Raw genomic sequence first — 17,890 nt, forward strand, 5'->3', positions numbered from 1 at the left:
GAATCTCCCTCACACCCTCAAGAGCACCCCCACCACCACCACAAATGCAGGCCCCTTTTATTCCTGCATCGCCACCAACCACCCTGTTGCTTGATCATCACAGCGGGCCCTTAATAATATTCAATTTGATAACATTTGATTTATATATCGCCTTTCAGGACAACTTAACACCCGCTCAGAGCGGTTTACAAAGCATGTCTTTATTATTTATTATCTCCACAACAAAACACCCTTGTGAGGTGGGTGGGGCTGAGAGCTCCAGAGAGCCGTGACTGGCCCAAGGCCACCCAGCTGGCTTCAAGTGGAGGAGTGGGGGATCGAACCCGGCTCTCCAGATTAGAGTTCCACACTCTTAACCACTACACCAAACTGCCTGCCGCAGGGGGAGAGGGGGTGGCTGGCTGCAGAATTGTACTTGTGAGCCCGCCCCCCCCCCCAAATTCTTCAGAAGTCAGCTGTCAGTTCCTTTGAGGGTAGACGTTGTTCCCCTCATCCTGCCCCTTCCTGATTTCAATGGCTCAGGATGGGGGCGGGGCGGGGGGACAGAGGCACTGCATTTTTAAGATGGCTGCAGCTCTCTGCTTCCACTTGCACAAGTTCTCCCACCCCAGGAGCACAGCCTGAAGGCCCTTGGACCTGGCCTTCTCTTCTCCCTCTCCCCGCCCCCCCCGCCCCGCCCAAGAAATTATTAACATGGCTCGGGCTCTATCAAAACACGAAAGGCTTTATTGAGGTGCAGCCTGGAGCAGTGGTAGGACATGGCAAGAGCAGGTACTCATGGAGCAGGGCCCCGTGCTGTCTGCTGCGCATGTGCAGAGAACGACTGGCTGCGGATGCGCAAAGCCACCTCCTGGGCACGGAACGTTAGGCCAAAGATGTCCTCATGGTAGCGGTTCTGGTCCTTGGGCAGAGCAAACAGCCGTGAGCGTGGAGGGAGGGGCAGAGCAGCCTCCCCCCTGGCAGGCTCTCAGCGGCTGCCTTCTCGCTCCCCAAATGGGGGAACCTCACAGCCAAACTGCAACAGCAGCTTTGTGCCCTGCGGCAGGGTGGCAATGAGAAAGGGGGCAGCTGGAGCTACTCTAGGGTGGAAGACCCTCTTCCCTTGGGCTGGAGGCCACTGCAGGATCCCAGGTGTTTGCCGGGCTTTTCTTCCAGTCCTAAGAACGGAAAGGCTTCCTCCCACTTTCCTGGAGGGCCCCCCCCCGCCTGAAACCAGCCCAAAGCACATTTGTGCCACCACCAGCAACTGCATCCTAAAAAGCGAGATGCAGCCACCCTCCCTCCCTCCTCTCAGCCCTCCATCCACCTTTGCTAAGGGCTCTAAAGCCACGGCCCGCCTCGCGGCCCACAAGTGGAGCTGGCTGAGCCATGGGCCCAGCCCTTGTCCTCTCCTGCTTTCTCAGTCCACTTAATGCAGTGTCCATCTGCTCCACCTCCCCTCAGATCTACTTCAACTTGGAGAGCAGTACATCGCGGGGGGCGGGGGGGGGGGGGAGTCCAGTGGGGGACCCAGCCCCCTTTCCACCTGTCTGTTGCCAGCCCCCACCACAGTAAGCTGCTTGGCTGTACCCTTACCCGGAGCTCGCTGATGGCGTCTCCAGCCTCGGTCAGGGTCATGTTCCCTTCCTTGGCCAAGATCTGCTGGACTGTTTGCAGGACTCCAGTGGCCATGGTGACATCGCCACAGATATACATGTGGCCGCCTCGCTGGCACAACACCTGCCAGACCTCACCTGCCAGGTGCATTCTCAACAGGTCTTGCACGTAGGTCTGGGTGGGGAAGAGAGGAGAGAAGCAGGGTTGGCCAGGCATGGGCCTGTGGCTCCTGGCAGTGAGGAGAACGAGTCCGGCCTGAGCCATTCCCTCTGGGCTGGTAAACAGGAGGTGCCTTGAACATGTGCAGAGCGCATCTTACAAAGTCACTGTAACCGGTCCACACACATCTAAGATAAGAACTGCACTTACATACCGCTCTTCTGGACAGATTAGTGCTTCACCCAGAGCAGTGAACAAGTGTTGTTATGCGCACAATACAGCTGGGCTGAGAGGAGGGGCTGACCCCAGGCCACCTACTGCGATCAGGAGGGCAGCAGCGGGAGTTTGCTCCACATTTTGGAAGTCCTTTCGATGATTATTAACTAGGGAGGATGTGGGACTGCAGCAGCCGATGCAAGGTGGAGTGCGGGGGAGGGGGAGGGAATATCGGATGCTGTGGACCGAGAGAGAGAGAGAGAGGGGGGGGCCCGCGTGCCCCAGCGCTGCGGCAGGTCTCCTGGGAACCCCCCCGCCCGCCCCCCGGTGCCCTCCGCCTAAGCCTGGGCCTGGCCCCTGGGCAGCCTGACACATCCAGACCAGGGGGCCGGGTTCAGAGGGGAGCGGCTCTTCTGCAGATCTTGGGGGCCTCCCCAGGCTTGCAGGAAAACGTGAAAACCCCCCAAAACGGGGGTGGGGTTTAAATCCCCACAAAGACCTCCCTGTGGAATGGAGGAACCAGCCAAACAGGGCTGTTGGGAGAGGCTGCTGCTGCTGCTGGGGGGGGGGGGAGGTACTGCTCCGCCCCGTCATTGCCAGCCCTTCTCTCCTTGAAGGGTTGGGGAGGAAGAACGGGAGCCGCCTCGCGTGCGTGCGTGCGTCCCACCCACTACCACGGCAGCAACACAGGCAGGTGGGTCAGAGGAGCAAGAGGTGTGGCTGCTCCAACTCCCTCCTCGCCCTGTGTGCCAGACAGCTGGGGGGGAGGGAGGGGCAGCCCTGTGGGGGGGGGGGGCTGGCCGGCCAGCTGCATCTGGTCCCCTCCCCCTGCAGGGGTCCCCACCTGGGCTGGCATCTTGGCAGGTGGACAAAGTTGTAGGTGGCCCACTGTCAACCCTGGTTCAGTGGGCCCCGTTTCTGGCACCTCCGGGAAGGCCCACGAGGAGAGCAGAGCCGCTTCCGCCGCCTACCTTGGGGTGATCCGGATCACGGGAGAAGGCGGTGAGGACTCGGCTGAGGGCCCCTTTCTGCAGAGCCTCCTGGAGCTCCTCCTCGTAGATCTGGTCGTGGTGGGAGGAGCGGCAGCCGAAGACCAGGATCAGCTCGCTTGGTAGGGAGCCTGCAAAGGCACACGGTGAAGGAGCCAGGCCTCGGCACCCCCTCCTTGCCATGCCACGTCCACCCCTGGTACTGTCCCACAGTGCCATCCACCCGCCCCGCCCCCCAAGCCGGGTTTCTGCCCTACCTGCAGAGTCCAGGGCATGCAGCCGTTGCTGCCAGAAGCTCCGGAAGGGGGCGATGCCAGTGCCGGGCCCCACCAATATGCAGGGGGCTGACGGGTCTTCCGGCAAGTGGAAGCCTGGGGCCCTGCATGGGACCAACATGGAGGCTCACTAGTCACGCAGCAGAGGGCAGCAAAGAGCCGCCGCCGCGGCCGCCAGAGCTCACAAGCGCATTCTGAGGAAGAGGCTGCGGGGTCTCTAGCTGCTGCTCAGCTGGGCCGCCTGCCTGCCTGGCCGAGCAGGTAGCCCCCTCTCTGATGCCGCCCTGGACCAAGAACAGCCGCCAGAGGGGAAACCGCTTTTGCCCTGACCCCCCCCCCCGCCGCCCCCAGGACAGCAGAATCCCACCTGGACTCTGCACGAAGCTCCCAAGCCCCCCTCACCCGTCTCGTGCAGATGGGCTCAAAACCCGTTTCTGTGCCACGAGACCTGAGCACGTTTCCTCGGAGCTTACTCCCTTGTCAGCACGCTTGGCACTGCAGCCTTCTATGGCAGTGGGGGGTGAGTGGGTGGGGGGGTGTCCTTGATTTCTCATTTGTGTCGTTTATGGTCTGCCTTTCTCACTAAGACTCGAGGTGGATTACAGTGTGAGAGCAGGGCAGTCAGTATCAAGGACAATGTCATAAACAATGCCACAGGGGAAATAAATGCAAGTTTACAAAGACGTAACATTAACAAGGATCCAATACGGAACAGAACAGAAGCAATTCCAAGGCTGACATAGGAGCACATATTTAAAGCAACAGATAGTATGTAAGGCAGCACAGTGGAGACGTCTATGGTCCCTAACGCATTAGTGGAGCATCTGAAACCCTCCCTACAATACAAAAGCCTTTTTGCATCATTTGGTTTTGCATCGTTTGCGGAAAGCTTAGGAGAGGGGGGGTTCTCCGGACCTCAGGCAGGCCGAGCGAAATTGCCATGGAGGAACCTAGGGAGGGAGCCGGTCCCGTAGGTATGCCGGACCAAGGCCATGAAGAGCTTTGTTTGCGATAACCAATACCTTGAACTGAGCATGGTAGCTGATAGGTAGTAGTCAATGGAGTGACTGCGGAATGGGGGGCATGTGCACGCACCCGCTTGCTCCTGGTAAGAGTCGTGCCACAGCTTTCCAAGCCCCTGCGAGCAGAGGGCACGGGGCTTGTGAGTCTGTTCCTTCACAGATGCGTTGTGAGAATGTTCCCCATCGGAACTGAGAGCGGCTGCTGCTCCCTTTGTGGAAGGCTGCTCTTCGGGAGCTCATCAGAGGCAGATTTACAACGTGTACTTAAGGCACAGGGCAAGAAGTGGTTCTTTTTTGGGGAGAGAGCATTTCCATCGCCAGAAAGAAGTTTGGTGTAGTGGTTAAGAGCGCAGGACTCTAATCTGGAGAGCCGGGTTTGATTCCCCACTCCTCCACTTGAAGCCAGCTGGGTGGCCTTGGGCTAGTCACGGCTCTCTCAGAGCTCTCTCAGCCCCACCCACCTCACAGGGTATTTTGTTGTGGGGATGATAATGACATACCTTGTAAACCACTCTGAGTGGGCATTCAGTTGTCCTGAAGGGCGGTATATAAATTGAATGTTGTTATTATTATTATTAACAAGCACAGCCAGGTGGCACAGATATTGGCTTACGGCTGGTTTTTTAAAGAGAGGTGTCCTCGAGTACAACTCCACCTGCCATCGTCCATCACAGCTGTTGGACTACAGTTTCCAGAATGCAGTGCTCTTCTAGAGACTACAGATCCCATCGTGCAATGCTCCCCAGCCGGTCTTCCTCAAGCCAGCCTGCAGCTGTTCCACACCCCCCCTAATCTAGATTCCAGTCCCGTGACTAAATCTGTGCTGCGTTTGCTTTCCACCATATATATTACCACTACCCACCTAAACAAGAGGCCATGAATTGTGATGGGCACGTGGAGCCAAAGGTTATCCTGACGGCGCGTCACTCGGAGAGTGTAACACGGAAGCCACATGCGAAGGCTCCTGCTGCTCTGGAATGGGAACAGCCACGCTTGTGTGGAACTGGCAGAGAGTTTGGGAGACGGATCCTCCCTGCACACTCCACTTCTGGGGGGGAAACAACCCTCCATTGTGCATGTGACCAGCACGCTCCTGCCTTCTAGTTTAGTCATTTATATTCTGCCTTACTCTTCAAGGGCACCCAGAGTGGCTCACATTGTCCTGTTGTCCAGTTTATCCTCACAACAACCCTGTGAGGTTGGCTAGGCTGAGAGTGTGATGGGCTTAAGGTCACCCAGTGAGCTTCCACAGAGTGGGGATTTGAACCTGGGCCTTTCAGATTCTAGTCCAACAGTAAACTAGTACGCCTCAGCGGTTACCTCACAGCTGCTTGCTTTAGCTACCATTAAAGGTGTTTTCTGGGCAGTTTGATTGTATGTAGCAGATGATCGGACTCTTCCGCGTCATTCATCTCCTGTGCATCTGTGTGCGCGTGTGGGAGGCTTAGTCTGCATTATGGGGGAGAAGCTTCACTCCTCTCTGCCCCACCGGCAGACCGTGTGAGCTGCTTCTCGCCAGGGGTCCTCGGCCTCCATCCCTCTCCGAAGTCTCTGGAGTCAATGCCAGCCAGCCAGCCAGCGTATGCAGGCAAGCAAAGCCTTTGCCTCTCTGCTCGCAGGGCAGCTGTGCCAGGCTGGCCCAGTGTGGGGGGAGGGGGGATCAAGCAGCTTGCCAAATGCGCCCCCCCCCATGTATTTCTGTCACCCTGTCAGGCAGCCTAGTGTTGCTTTCGCCGCCACTCCTCCTCAGTCTTGTGGTCAGTGCAAAGCTTTTGGGCCTGGCTGTGTCTGTGCAGTTTCACAGGAGAACTGCTCAGCCAATCATGCCTCATCCTTATATGCAGTCAAGAAAGCTGCACCCAACGGCTTGCACAAATGATTTAGGGAAATTCTGTGCAACAGCAATTCTGGTAAGCGCAAACAATGGTTAAGTGATCTGGTTGGACTGTTAGCCACATGGCTACTGAGTCACTCTCACTCCTCCCGGTGACCAGGAAAGTTAAACTAGACAACGAAGGAGAGCAATGGTATCAAGTCCAGCGACTTCCTGGAACCTGTTGGGGGGAGGGGAGGGAGTGGACTCCTGGGTATGAGTGGGGGGGGGAGGGAGGAGAGGGAGAGGAAAGGCCACATCCTGAAACAGTCCCCGTTTGTGGGAGAGCCTGCTTATCAGGTGGTACAGAACGTGTGGGGAGCTGGAGGACTAGCTGGAGGGGTGGGCCTTTCATTTCCTGCGGCTCAAGCTACAGGCCACTCCCCAAGCTTTTAAACTGAGCACCTGAGGAGCCGTAATCATACGAATGGAGTTCAAGAACAGAGGAAGAAGAGGAGCGTGGCTCCAGTTCAAAGGAACTGCTGTTCTGAACAGGTGACTTGCTCAGACCAGATCCAGTGGTCCGCACTCACCCTGCATCCTCCAGTCACTGTCCCTTGATGCAGGCGGCAGGAAGACAGAGGAGTCCGCAGAGGGGGGTGGGTGGGGGTCCACACCGACATTTCCACTCTGTAATAATGTCTTACCCTACCCTAAGTCTGACTGGGGTGCAAAGGACAGGCAAGTCCAATGCCAAATCGACCCTGCATGTGACCTCGGGTGGCCGACTCTAGTTTGGGGAGTTCCTGCAGATTTGGGGGTAGTGCCTGGAGAAGAGGGGGTTCAGCAGGAACGTGGCACACAGGCATGCTTTCTTCCTCCAAACCTACCCATTTCCTCCGGAAGAGCTGACCCCTCTGGTTTGCTCTGCCAGGCAAACTCAAGGCCTCACCTGGAGGATGGCAACAGTAGCATGAGCAGCAGGTGTTGTGTGTCATAGGAGCCAGAGAAATAAGCAAGGGGGGCTGCACCACAGCTGGAACCTCGGTTGTCCCACTGAAAGCTGCCTTTGGCCATGGCCCTCTGTGGAAACTAGAAGGGGGTCGCTGCAGGTGGCTGGTCTCTACGGAGAAAGCCTTTCTAGGCCTCTCAACAGCAAGGGAAGAGCCAGCATAAGAAGTGCCAATTAAGGGCACCGGGGGGGGGGCGCACCCCTTGGTGGGTGCAACTCAAGCAGGGGGGAGGCACCACGTGTGGCACAGGAGCATGCTGGGAGCTTAGCCTCTGGAAAGCTCATTGCTTGGAAATCTAGTTGGTCTTCAGGGTGCAAAGTGGCAGCTGCCGTTTCCCGTACAGGAACCGTGCAGGAACGCGGAGTTGGGTCTCTTCCAGGCAGGCCATCCCTCCGGGGAGATCTCTCCGGCTGCAGAGGCCAAGGGATCCCAGCCAACCGTCCCTCATAGGCCAGGCTAAACGTTTCTCCCTCCAGGGATGCCCAACCCAATCACACATGCCCAGGTTCCTTACCCTCGGACAAAAGTTGGCACCATCTCCCCAGGTGCTAGCCGGGAAAGCCACGTAGAGCAGACTCCGTGGCGCAGGGGGCCCTTCCCATCTGCAAGAGAGTGTGGGACAAGCGGCCTGAGAAGACAGGAAACTGCAGGGCTCCCTGAGCGCCGCCCCCCCCCCCCCCACCGGGGCCGGCCCTGATCTTACCCCCCTTCTCTGCTGGCTTTGCCCCAGGCGTTCTCCAGACTGGCCCTCCTGGCAGGCTGCACTTTAGACCGCCCATCAGGGCCGGCTTCCTTCCCAGCCATGTGTCTGCATCTTCCTTAACCCACCTCTGCCCCCCCCCCCCCGCGTGTCCACGTCCATGTCGAGGAACACCAGGTGCCCACTCTCACCTTTGCTCCGGTAGCTCAGCACGGCCACGGTGAGGTGGATCTGCCCCGGGGATGCCTCCGGTGCGGAGCTGATCGAGTAGTAGCGTGGCTGGAGCAAGGGCAGCTGGGTAAGGAGCAGCGAAGCCGGCAAGGCGACGGAGGGGAAGTCCTCCAGCAGCTCCACCATGGTCGGGCATCGGAACCATTTCCACTCCTCATAGAGGCGAGAATCCTGGTGGGCAGGAGGCGTGTGTGCGTGCGTGTGTGTTACAACATGACAGCCGAGGCCGCCTATTTACCCCCCCCCTTAAGAGACTGCTCTCCCGCCTCTCCCCAAGGCATCTGAGGCAACGGATGATCAAAGCAAGCAGTGGGACACGGCCCCAGAAACCTCCACCGCCAGCCTCACTGCACGCCGCCAAAGGGCCCCCACCCCACAAGCCCCCGCCCCACAAGACACAGAGACTCTCCACTGAGGGCTTGCCCAGAGAAAGGAGGGGAATGTGCGGACGTGCAGGGGGGGAGAGTTCCAGAGACGGGGCAACGGCAGAGAACATTCATCCTCCTGGGGATGGAGGACCAGGTCGCTGCTCCCCCACCCGGCCCCCCGAAGAGCCAAACACGCAAAGAAGAGCACAGCCCACAGTCCCCAAGAAGGCTTCCGTCCATTTTACTAAATCAAAAAGAGTCCAGTAGCACCTTTAAGACTAACCAATTTTTTTTTCCTAGCAGAAACCTTTCAAAAACAAAATCCAACGGGAAGCTGCTGAATTGGAATTCACAGGCAAATTTGACTCTGTCAAGCTGGGACTGAATAGGGACTATGAATGGTTCTCTCATTATCACAGGTAACTGATTTCCTTTACAGAGACGGGGTCAGGGTGAGTCCAGTGGTACCTGGCGTGGGCTTTCGAGGACCACGGTTCTCTTTGTCAGATGCATCTGGCGGGGAGGACTGTGGTTATCGAGGGCTTGTGCTGCAGTGCTGCTGAACTGTTTTTGATTTTGCTGCTACAGACTACCACGGCAAACTCCTTTGAACCTTTACACAAGCAAACTGATCCCCACATCTGCATCTCCATATCAAAGGAGTTGTTTACATCCCCCCTCTCCTCCTTCCCCCCTTCCCCCCCTCTCCTCCTCTATATTTGGCCAGTTTCCTTCTGCCCTCCATGCATCTGACGAAGAGAGCTGTGATTCTCAAAAGCTTATGCTACAATAAAATTGGTTAAAGGTGCTGCTGGACTCTTTTTGATTTTGCTACTACAGACTAACACGGCTAACTCCTCTGGATCTATGTCCATTTTACTAGCTCTCACTGCCACACCCCGCCTCAGCCCCCCCCCCCAGTTCTTTCGACCTCTAACCCGCTTTGTCCTTTGTCCGCCTCTTGCCATCACTGCCCTGCTCCAAGATCCACACACGTCTGCATTGTCAGCGTGGGGGAGCCTTATTTGCAAGGTACTCACTCCATGCTGCCCAGCATTGCTAGGCCTCAGCTGCAGTCCTCTGTCCAACTGTGGCCCAGTTCCAAAAAACGAACAGCTGGAGAGAATGCCCAGCAGGCAGAGAGGGAGGCCCTGCCTGCCCCCTCCTGCCCCCACAGCCCTTTCCTACCTGGCTGAGCCGCTCTAGCTGCTGCCGTTCAGCTGGGTCTTCGGCCAGGGTGGCCAGGAGCTGCAGCAGCTGGGGGCTGGGAGGGGTCGTGATGTCCAGGAAGAAGGTGAGCGCCTGCTGCAGCGTGCATGGGGGCAGGCGGCCCTCAGGGACCCACAAGCGCCTCGGGCCTGGGGAGAGGAGCCAGAGATTGAGCGGCAGCCTGGAGGACCCCCCCCCCTTTTTGGCAACGATTTAATCAACAGATTGGCGGGGGTGGGGAGACAACCCAGGAGAAACGGCCACTGGGAGAAGCTGCAGAAACCTTCCCCTTCCTGCCCCGAGAATCTCCTCCAGCACCAGGTTCTTTGGGGTCCGCCATGCCCCCCTCTGACCAGGCCAGGGACCCTGACCTGGAGGGCTCCAAGGAAGGGCCCGAGGAGGCCAGGCCGGGGGGCGAGGGGGGCCACTGGGTCAGGAAAGGCCTGAAGCTGCAGAGGCGCCTGCTGGCCACGCTCCAGCAGCGCCCCGGCTGCCCTGCCAGAGCCTGCAAGTGAGCCCCTGCTGCGGGAACAGCCCCCCTGCCCCCCGCTCCCGGGACCCTCTGCAGGAATCGCAGGAACGGAGGACCCAGGCTGAGGTGGCCCAGAGAAGGCGAAGAGCCAGGCTGGCTGCGCTGCACCTCCCTGCAGGCCTAGAGCACAACACGGGCAGCGGTGATCCCTCAGAGGATCGTGGCCGGAACGGAACAGCCTTCTGAGCTCCCACACCTGGCAGCAGATGCCGCTGCACCAGACCCCGCTCAGGCTACCTAGGTCCAGGCTTGAGAAGGCTGCTCCGCTGGATCGACCGGCCCACTAGGCACAAGCCCTGCTCCGGGCATCGGCCGCTCGGGGCTGTGAAGCCTGGCAGGCCAAGCCAGCGGCCCTCCTCCACGGCAGTTTGGGCCTGCAGAATGCAGGGCAGTACCCAGCCAGGGGCTCCCCTCTGAAGGATGCTCCGCCTCCACTTGGCTGAGGGCAGATGCACCCCACCCCCACCGCAGCCCCACCCGTAACTGGCTCAGCAGCGCGTCCCGCTCCATGGGGACCAAAGGGCACCACAAGGGCCGCTGAGCCCAGCAGTGGCTAATGCTACCATTCCCAGGGGAAAGCCCCCCAGTCCACTCCCCCGAGGGCTTCCTTGCCCAGCAGCCCCTGGCCTGGAGCTGAAGTTTCCACTCCCCATTCCACTCCCCAGCGGCAGCTCCCGGCTCCGAGACCCTCCGTGTGTTCCTTAGGCACACGTCAATGCCGCTGGGAGGCCCTCCGGTCCAGTTGGCGAATCTTCTGCTCAGAGGGACCCTGGCACGAGGAGAGGCACCGAGGCTAATCCCAGGCCCTCTGGGCCCAGCTCCAAACCCCAGGCACAGATCTTCACTCCCCACCAGGAGCCAGCCTCACGAGGGTTTGTGGTGCGCACGCAGGCAGCCTCCTAGGATGGCACCCTCCGCCACACGACCAAAGAGCACCAGTCCCAGCGCATCTCTCCACCACAGGGGCTGCGTGGCAGCCACTCACCCACCCTCAGTCTCCACCTCCAGGGTCTCCACGGCAACAGTCTCACTGGCAGGAGGCGGATCCTCGACACGCTCCAAGAGCCCCTCCACCAACTCTTTGCAATTGGCAGGGAAGATGCCCACGTGGTCGCCCGGCTGGTACTGCAGTTCTGGCTGGTCCCCTGTGAGCAACTTGACAAGGATGGTGGATCGGCTGTGGGGGAAGGAGGAGAGCAGTCAGGCCACGTCCAGTGGAGCGGGAAGGGAAGGAACAAGTGCCACGTTCTGTGGCTCTCAACAAGTTACCCACTGTACACCCCTCTGCCCTGGGCATCCTCTCACAGGAGAGGGGAGCAGAGCCAGGGACAGTGCAGGCCAGCCCTGCGCACAGCAGGAGAGGAAACCGACATTTACGTCCTTCGGTATGGACAGAAACGAAGGCTGTCGTGAGCAGTGGGGCGGCCCCAACTTCCTCAGGCCCACTCAGAGGGTGATCAGGGCTGCTTCCACGTGGAGGACTTGCTCCAGGTTTAGCATCCAAACAGCAGCGGGAAGTTTGGGACTTCTACACAGTATCTTCTATCTCCCAAGCAACCACTTTGTTTTGCTTTGTTTTTCTCCTGCTTTGCTGTGATCTTTGCCAGACCTCGCTCGGTGCGGTCTTTTGGGAACGCCCTCAGTGGAAGCGTGTGGGCCGGCTGTGGGGATGGGGAGAGGCACACTTCCGCCAGTCCTGCCCGCATCAGCACCGTTTTCGTTGCCTCCACTCTCCACGGCACTAGAGGGCTTCATTTTAAACATGGCAATTGACCTATTGGCACAATGTTCTAATGATCAATCTACTAGGTCCTCCGAATGTCTAGCCCTTTTTTTTTTAAAAAAAAAAGAGCCTCTTTACAGAGATATCTTTCCCCTTCTAACTCTGCATTGAAACAGAATACAACTCGCTGTTTAAAAAATGAAAGCTGGTAATTCTGAGGAACAAGATCATTTTAATGCCATATGGTACTCCCCCTACTGATATTTTTTTTAAAAAAGCTTGGAAAAGCCCTCTGATGGGGGCAGGGGACAGGCAAATGGCCAAAGAGTGCTGAGGCAAGGGAAGTGCAGGGCAAACTGCCACATGGATGCTGCACTGCCTTCCTGGATACCTCTGCATTCAGAATGGAAATGAAACCTCCATGGAGAATGGACACGGCAGAGAAATGCCCTCCACCCCAGAATCCACCCCAGTATCTCAGTCACTGTGGCTGCCCTCTGTCTGCGTGTTGAAACTCAGCTGCAGACTCAGAGATGGCAGGAAGGAAGGGCTGGAGGGGCTGGGGGGAGCCAGCCCAGGGTACTTGCGTGCTTGCGGAGGCCGATGGCTTCGGACGAAGCAAGACCATCATGTACTGTCTCACACCCTGCTAGAAAGTCACACCCCAAAGGGACAGAGACTGCTAGGAGCCAAACAGCTGGAAAGTACGGCCTTCCTCTGGAAGCAGAAAGGGCTGAATGACCCGGAGTTGGGGGCGGGGGAGGGTGGACTCTTCCCAAGGGGAGACTCGACGTTCTCTGGCACAGAGAAGAAGCTCTCTTGGGTCTTGCTCTTGACTTGGAGGCACGAGCCATGATGGACTCAGCCTTTTCCGAGGGGTCCCATCCTGCCCATACGGCTCGGCACAGGGGGGGAAAGTCCCAACCCAGACAACTAAGGCAGTGGTGAACTTTAAACCGTCGCATCTTCAAGAAGTGCCAGGCTGGACTATTTAAACGTTATTTGGGATAAGTTCTGAGTGCAGGGAAATGGGGCCACACGCTTCCCTCTCTGTTAGGCACCCTTGCTCAGCCTGAGTGCTTGAGCAAGCTACAGGTGCATTCTTTTCCTTCAGTCATTAAACTTGCTGATGTTTTGAATGCTCTGAGCCTGGCCTCTGGAGACACACCTTGCCTAGTCTGTCTCGCGGTCTGAAGTGCAGTAGCAGGGAGGGGCAGTGGGTAAGTTTGCCATCCCTGGAGCGTGATAGCATGAAACTGCAACGCTGCAACAGATAACCTCTCTGCTCGCTTACTGTGGTTTCAGGTGGGTCGCCATGTTGGTCTGAAGTAGAAGAGCAAGATTCAGGTCAAGTAGCAACTTGACAGCAACTAGTTGGTCTTTAAGGTGCAACTGGACCCGAATCACGCCTGCTTCAGGTACCGTAGCAGGAGGCGCCACAACCAGGCAAAGCCTCTAAACGGCAGCACAGGTACCAAGTGAATAGCGTGTGATGCTATTTAGGAAGAGACGCTCAGAATTGCTGGCGGCAGCAGTTGCTACTCAGTTTGTGTTCATTAAGCCAAGCCCCCCACCATGCAGGTGCTGGGGGGCGGGGGAACACTGCAGGAGGGCAGTTCACTCCTAGCCATCAGCAGCAGGGGAGGGAGCGAGAGCCCCTGCCTGAACCGAGCCAAGCCCTTGGGCAGCAGAGGCCCGGGACGGGACGGCTGTTCCTGGCTTGGGGTAACAGAAAACCTGCCACTGGCTCGGGGGGGGGGGACGACACCTCGTCAGGTGAGCTCCCAAGAGGTGTTATCAGGACCACCAAACTCTTCTCCCAGACTGGCCTTTTGTCTACCAGGTGAAACCCCAGCAACAGCCCACCCCCACCCTGTTCTCGCTCATCAAAACTGCAGCAGAAGCCCCAGGCCATCACCAGGCCTCCTGGGGGACGTCCCCCCCCGCCCCGCCCCCCAAGTAACGTCATGAGAATACATGTCACCAAAGCATCTCCACCCTGACAGACTGCAGAGACGCATCCCCTCCGGAGACCCGGGAACTCCCAAGTTAATCTCGGGCACAACAGCCTCAGAATAACCTTTTCCCCACGGAGGCACCCCCAGCGCTATGCCCTTCCGAGCGGAGGGCCTGTGTCCTGTTTTTCCCCAGTATACCCTGGGGGAGGGGACAGTTCACAGACGTGTTTGGGGAGCTCCATGCTTCCCAGGCACGCAGGGGGCTGGTCAGAACACACCTGTGACGTGGCCCAGAGGCAGACCAGGGAAAACTGTAACGTGTAGTTGGGTCCTGAGGTAACGGGTCTGGGGATACAGCTTCTTGCTTTGAAAGCCACCCTGCTCGGAGACTCAGAATGATGAGCACCCAGTTCAGTCCCCAGTGTGAAAACTCTGCGCTGCACAGGAAATGCTCCCTCGGAGCGGCTCCCTCCAGGAACCCACAGCGGGGGGGGGGGGGGAGTGGCTCTGCAGCTGCCCAGAAAAGTGCCCCAGAAGCAAGCCAAGCCCCAGGAACGCTGGCAGGGCTGCTGCTCAGAGGCAGACTCCTGCAAACGCTTCCCTTCCCAATCTCTGCCAGCCTAGCCAGCCTAGCCCAGGTACAGCGGGTGGCGGCCCAAAAGCCACTGAGCCCGCCCACCCCCCACTCCCCGTCCCTCCAAGCACATTTGTGCCAGCACCGCTCTGGCAAAAGCCTGAACGGCCTGCCATCCGGGGGCCCCATTCAAATCTCACTGGAAGGAAGCTTCCCAGGTGGCTCTTCCCACCTCACTGGCTATCCAGGGAGGAAATGTCTTAAAATAATCAAAATCCATGGAAGGACCCCAGGAGGGTGGCTGGCACCAGGCACTGCTTCTGGTCACCCTCCAGGCTTTCAATGGGAACGGATCCTGCTGGGTGGGGCCTGGATCCTACCTCCTGGGCACCTGCTGTGCGGCTGAACACGCCACACAGCCAGTCCAGGCACCACCTCTGCAGCTGGCACTGTCAGGGTGACTCTTGTAGCTGGTTCTTTCTTGGTGCCACAGCATCAGACCAGTCGGAGGGAGACGGCTGAACTTCTGGCCACTCTTTGAGCAGAGCACATCCTCCCAGAATACTTCTTCCCAGAGCATTCTCTGGGATCATACGGAACTTAACCAGAGATCCTGGGAGAACATCTGCTTTGGAAGATCCATCTCCAATGGTTCCCCTGCTCGGCCCATCTGCCATTCGATGCCCCTGCCAAGTGACTCAGAGGGACTCCCCTCCAGGCGTCACTCCACCCAACTCAAGCCAGGGAAGGAGGAAGGAGGAGGAGGAAAGTGATCGGATCTTGGAAGGTCCGCAGGACGTGTCAGGTGACTTGCAGCTCCAGCCAGCTGCTATTGGGTCCCACCAAGCCAGGTCGGGGCAGCCTTCGGCCTTCCCCCAAGGATTCAAGGTGGACCTAGTCACGGTAGTATAGCCCTCTCCTACACAGCACTGCCCTGTCCAAAGAACCTCGGGACTGGCAAGCCACCAGCAGAGGAAGAGCCCTCCAGACGGACAAGCAGCTGGGCCAGGGGCTGACAGGCAGCTCCCACGGCAGGAGCAAGCCCTCCCACGCTCCCTGCCCTTGCACATCTTTCATTCCATGCGAAGGGACGTGGAGTGGGAGCACCTGGCTCACAGGCCCTGACCAAAAAGCCAGAGAGGCGGAGGACCGACAGCCAAGGGCTACCCTACCCCGCACCCCAGCCTGGCTCAATCGGGGCTCTACCTGGCAGCAAGGCCAAGCAAGCTGAAGGCCGTGACTGCTCCCACCACCACTTCCTGAGCCTGCAGAAGTCCCCACACCCTGTCTAGGAGGCATTGGGGGGATTGGGGGAGAAAACAGCCATGAAGGACCAACCATGAAGCCTGAGCAACCGAAAGGCTGAGCCTTGGCGGCAGCTGGATAGGACTGCTCACCCTGTATGGGAGAAGGCAGTCGAACACTGGCCCATAGGAAACTAAGAAAGGCCCACCTGCGGGCCAAGGAGCTGCGAAAGGCAAACACCTCGCTGCTGTGATGACTCGTGGAGCCCTTTTCTTACCCCCAGGGAGGTCAGGATTCCCTGGGGGGCTCTCACCTGGATTCCGGGCTCTGCAGGTTCTGGATGGAGAGAACACGGCATGGTACCACCTTGCGCTTGTGCACATGTGACAGACCTGGAGGGAGGGAGGGAGGGAGACATCAACATGGCTGGTTCAAAGTCAGGCCTTCATCTGAGCCACCGAACTGACTTCCGTGCTCCGGGGCAAGGAGCGCAGAGTTCAGGACCCCACAGAACCCCTCCTGTGCATTTCTTCAACTCTGTATTGGATTCCTGCTAATGCTCTGTCTTGGTAAACTTGTGCTTATTTACCCGATGGCATTGCTTATGAAATTGTCCTTGATACTGACTGCACTGCTCTCACACTGTGTCATCCACCTTGAGTCTCAGTGAGAAAGGCGGACCATAAATAAACAAATACAATTTTAGAACCAGGGCTTCCAAGGCACAGAGCAAAGCCACCAAAGGGGTGGGGCCTCACCCCTCCCCTCCCCTCCCCTCCCCTCCGGCCAGGCAGCCGCCCCCCCCCCCCGAGTCCCTGGCTTGCAAAGTCCACCCCCGCCAGGGCTCTGGCTGCAAAGCGTGGCCTGTTCAGGGCCACCAAGGGGGGGGGCAGCCCCACGGCACTCCCAGCACCAGCCAAATGTGGCGGCCAACTCCGCTGCACTCACCTGCCAGCAGGTCAGGGGTGCTCCCGTTGACTGACAAGCGGTATCGGTGGTGCTTCCAGCTGCAGCGGGTGGTGAAGACCTCTTTGGCGGCTGCCTCAGCATTGTCTCCTACACAAAAGGTGTGGCAGGCGGCCTGAAGGAGGGGGGGAGACAAGGTGCAGAAGAAGGAAGCAGGCAGGCTGTTGGGGGGGGGGGTACTTGCAATGCCTCGGTGGCAGCACCCCCCCCCCAGAGGGGCAGGAAGCACTGGCTCTCCACTGGGGCTCCTTGGGGGAGGCCTCCTCACATATGGTCCCATTACCTGTGGGAGGGACCAAAGCAGCTAAGGGGCTGGGCAGGGGGCCACACAAGTGCCCTCATCCCCCCTACCCCCTTAGCCAGCAGTGTGAGTCTTTGGCCACCAGGTGGCAGCAGCCCCCTCCCCAAACATTTGAAAGGGCTGCTTTGAAACTAGGGACCTCTGCCAATGCTAAATGCCAGATTGGGCAAAGGAAGGTGCCACCTACAACCAACGAGGATGTTGCCTTCCCAGCCCTTCCTCTGCCACTGCCACTCTGGAAAAGTCACACAGGATGGCAATGCAGCCACACACCCCATTCCAGGAATAGAGAGTGCCATTTGCTAGGCACATCATGACTGGGGGGCGGGGGATATGTGTGTGTGTCCAGGACGAGGAAAGAAACAGCAACAGCACAGGAGGGCAGGGAGGCCAAGCCCTGGCAAGGCGGAGAACCGCCCATGCCCCTCGAGCCCCTCCGCAGGCAAGCCAACTGCCACTCCGCCCAGATCTGCCTCTCTGCTCGCCAGCTCCCCCAAGCCATCTTTCAAGGGAATCTCCCATGACGCATCACCCACCTCCCGTTCTTTCACACCCCGCCTTTTGAAAGCGGCTTTTGTGCCAGAGGGGAGTCGCCAGGACCCAGGGTGGAGAGCAGTGGACGTGGTGGGGGGCGGGGGAAGGGGCACAGTCATCAGTGGGATGCCCCGCCCCGCCCGCTCACAAGAGGCACCGGAGAGCCACGGAATTACGCCAGCCGTCCCCGAGCGTGTGGCCCCCCGGTCCTCCAGAAGACCCCTTCCCACTAGCAGGGCCGGCGCCAGACTTCTTTGAGCACTAGGCAAGGCTCACTACTTGCTGCGCCCCCCCCGCCCCCCCCCCCACACACACTGCTAACCAATTTTCAAAAACAGATGAATTGTAGGGAAAATGTAAAGCACAAAACTTGAAATTGCTAATTTTTAAAAAAATTGCAAGAATAAATAATGCAATACAACAATCTTTGATTTTTTTCTCAAGTTTTAGCACACAAATCATCCTT

The 17,890-nt window shown here is 58.5% G+C and overlaps 1 protein-coding gene across 2 annotated transcripts in view; it reads right to left on the minus strand.

Annotated features, from left to right (window-relative positions):
• Nucleotides 1-704: 704 nt before the first annotated feature.
• NOS3 (nitric oxide synthase 3) overlaps nt 705-17,890 on the minus strand; it is a 42,818-nt gene continuing 25,632 nt past the window's right edge. For both annotated transcript variants that reach the window (XM_054991176.1, XM_054991174.1), the window contains exons 17-26: nt 16,572-16,704; nt 15,937-16,015; nt 11,113-11,300; nt 9,571-9,740; nt 7,975-8,185; nt 7,598-7,685; nt 3,218-3,339; nt 2,943-3,091; nt 1,576-1,770; nt 705-901 (exon numbers count right to left, since the gene is read on the minus strand). In XM_054991176.1, the coding sequence (XP_054847151.1) occupies nt 776-901; nt 1,576-1,770; nt 2,943-3,091; nt 3,218-3,339; nt 7,598-7,685; nt 7,975-8,185; nt 9,571-9,740; nt 11,113-11,300; nt 15,937-16,015; nt 16,572-16,704 (1,461 nt within the window). In that variant the 3' untranslated portion in view covers nt 705-775. The remainder of the gene's footprint in view (nt 902-1,575; nt 1,771-2,942; nt 3,092-3,217; nt 3,340-7,597; nt 7,686-7,974; nt 8,186-9,570; nt 9,741-11,112; nt 11,301-15,936; nt 16,016-16,571; nt 16,705-17,890) is intronic.

This window comes from Eublepharis macularius, chromosome 11, assembly GCF_028583425.1.
Source record: "Eublepharis macularius isolate TG4126 chromosome 11, MPM_Emac_v1.0, whole genome shotgun sequence".
Taxonomy (NCBI): domain Eukaryota; kingdom Metazoa; phylum Chordata; class Lepidosauria; order Squamata; family Eublepharidae; genus Eublepharis; species Eublepharis macularius.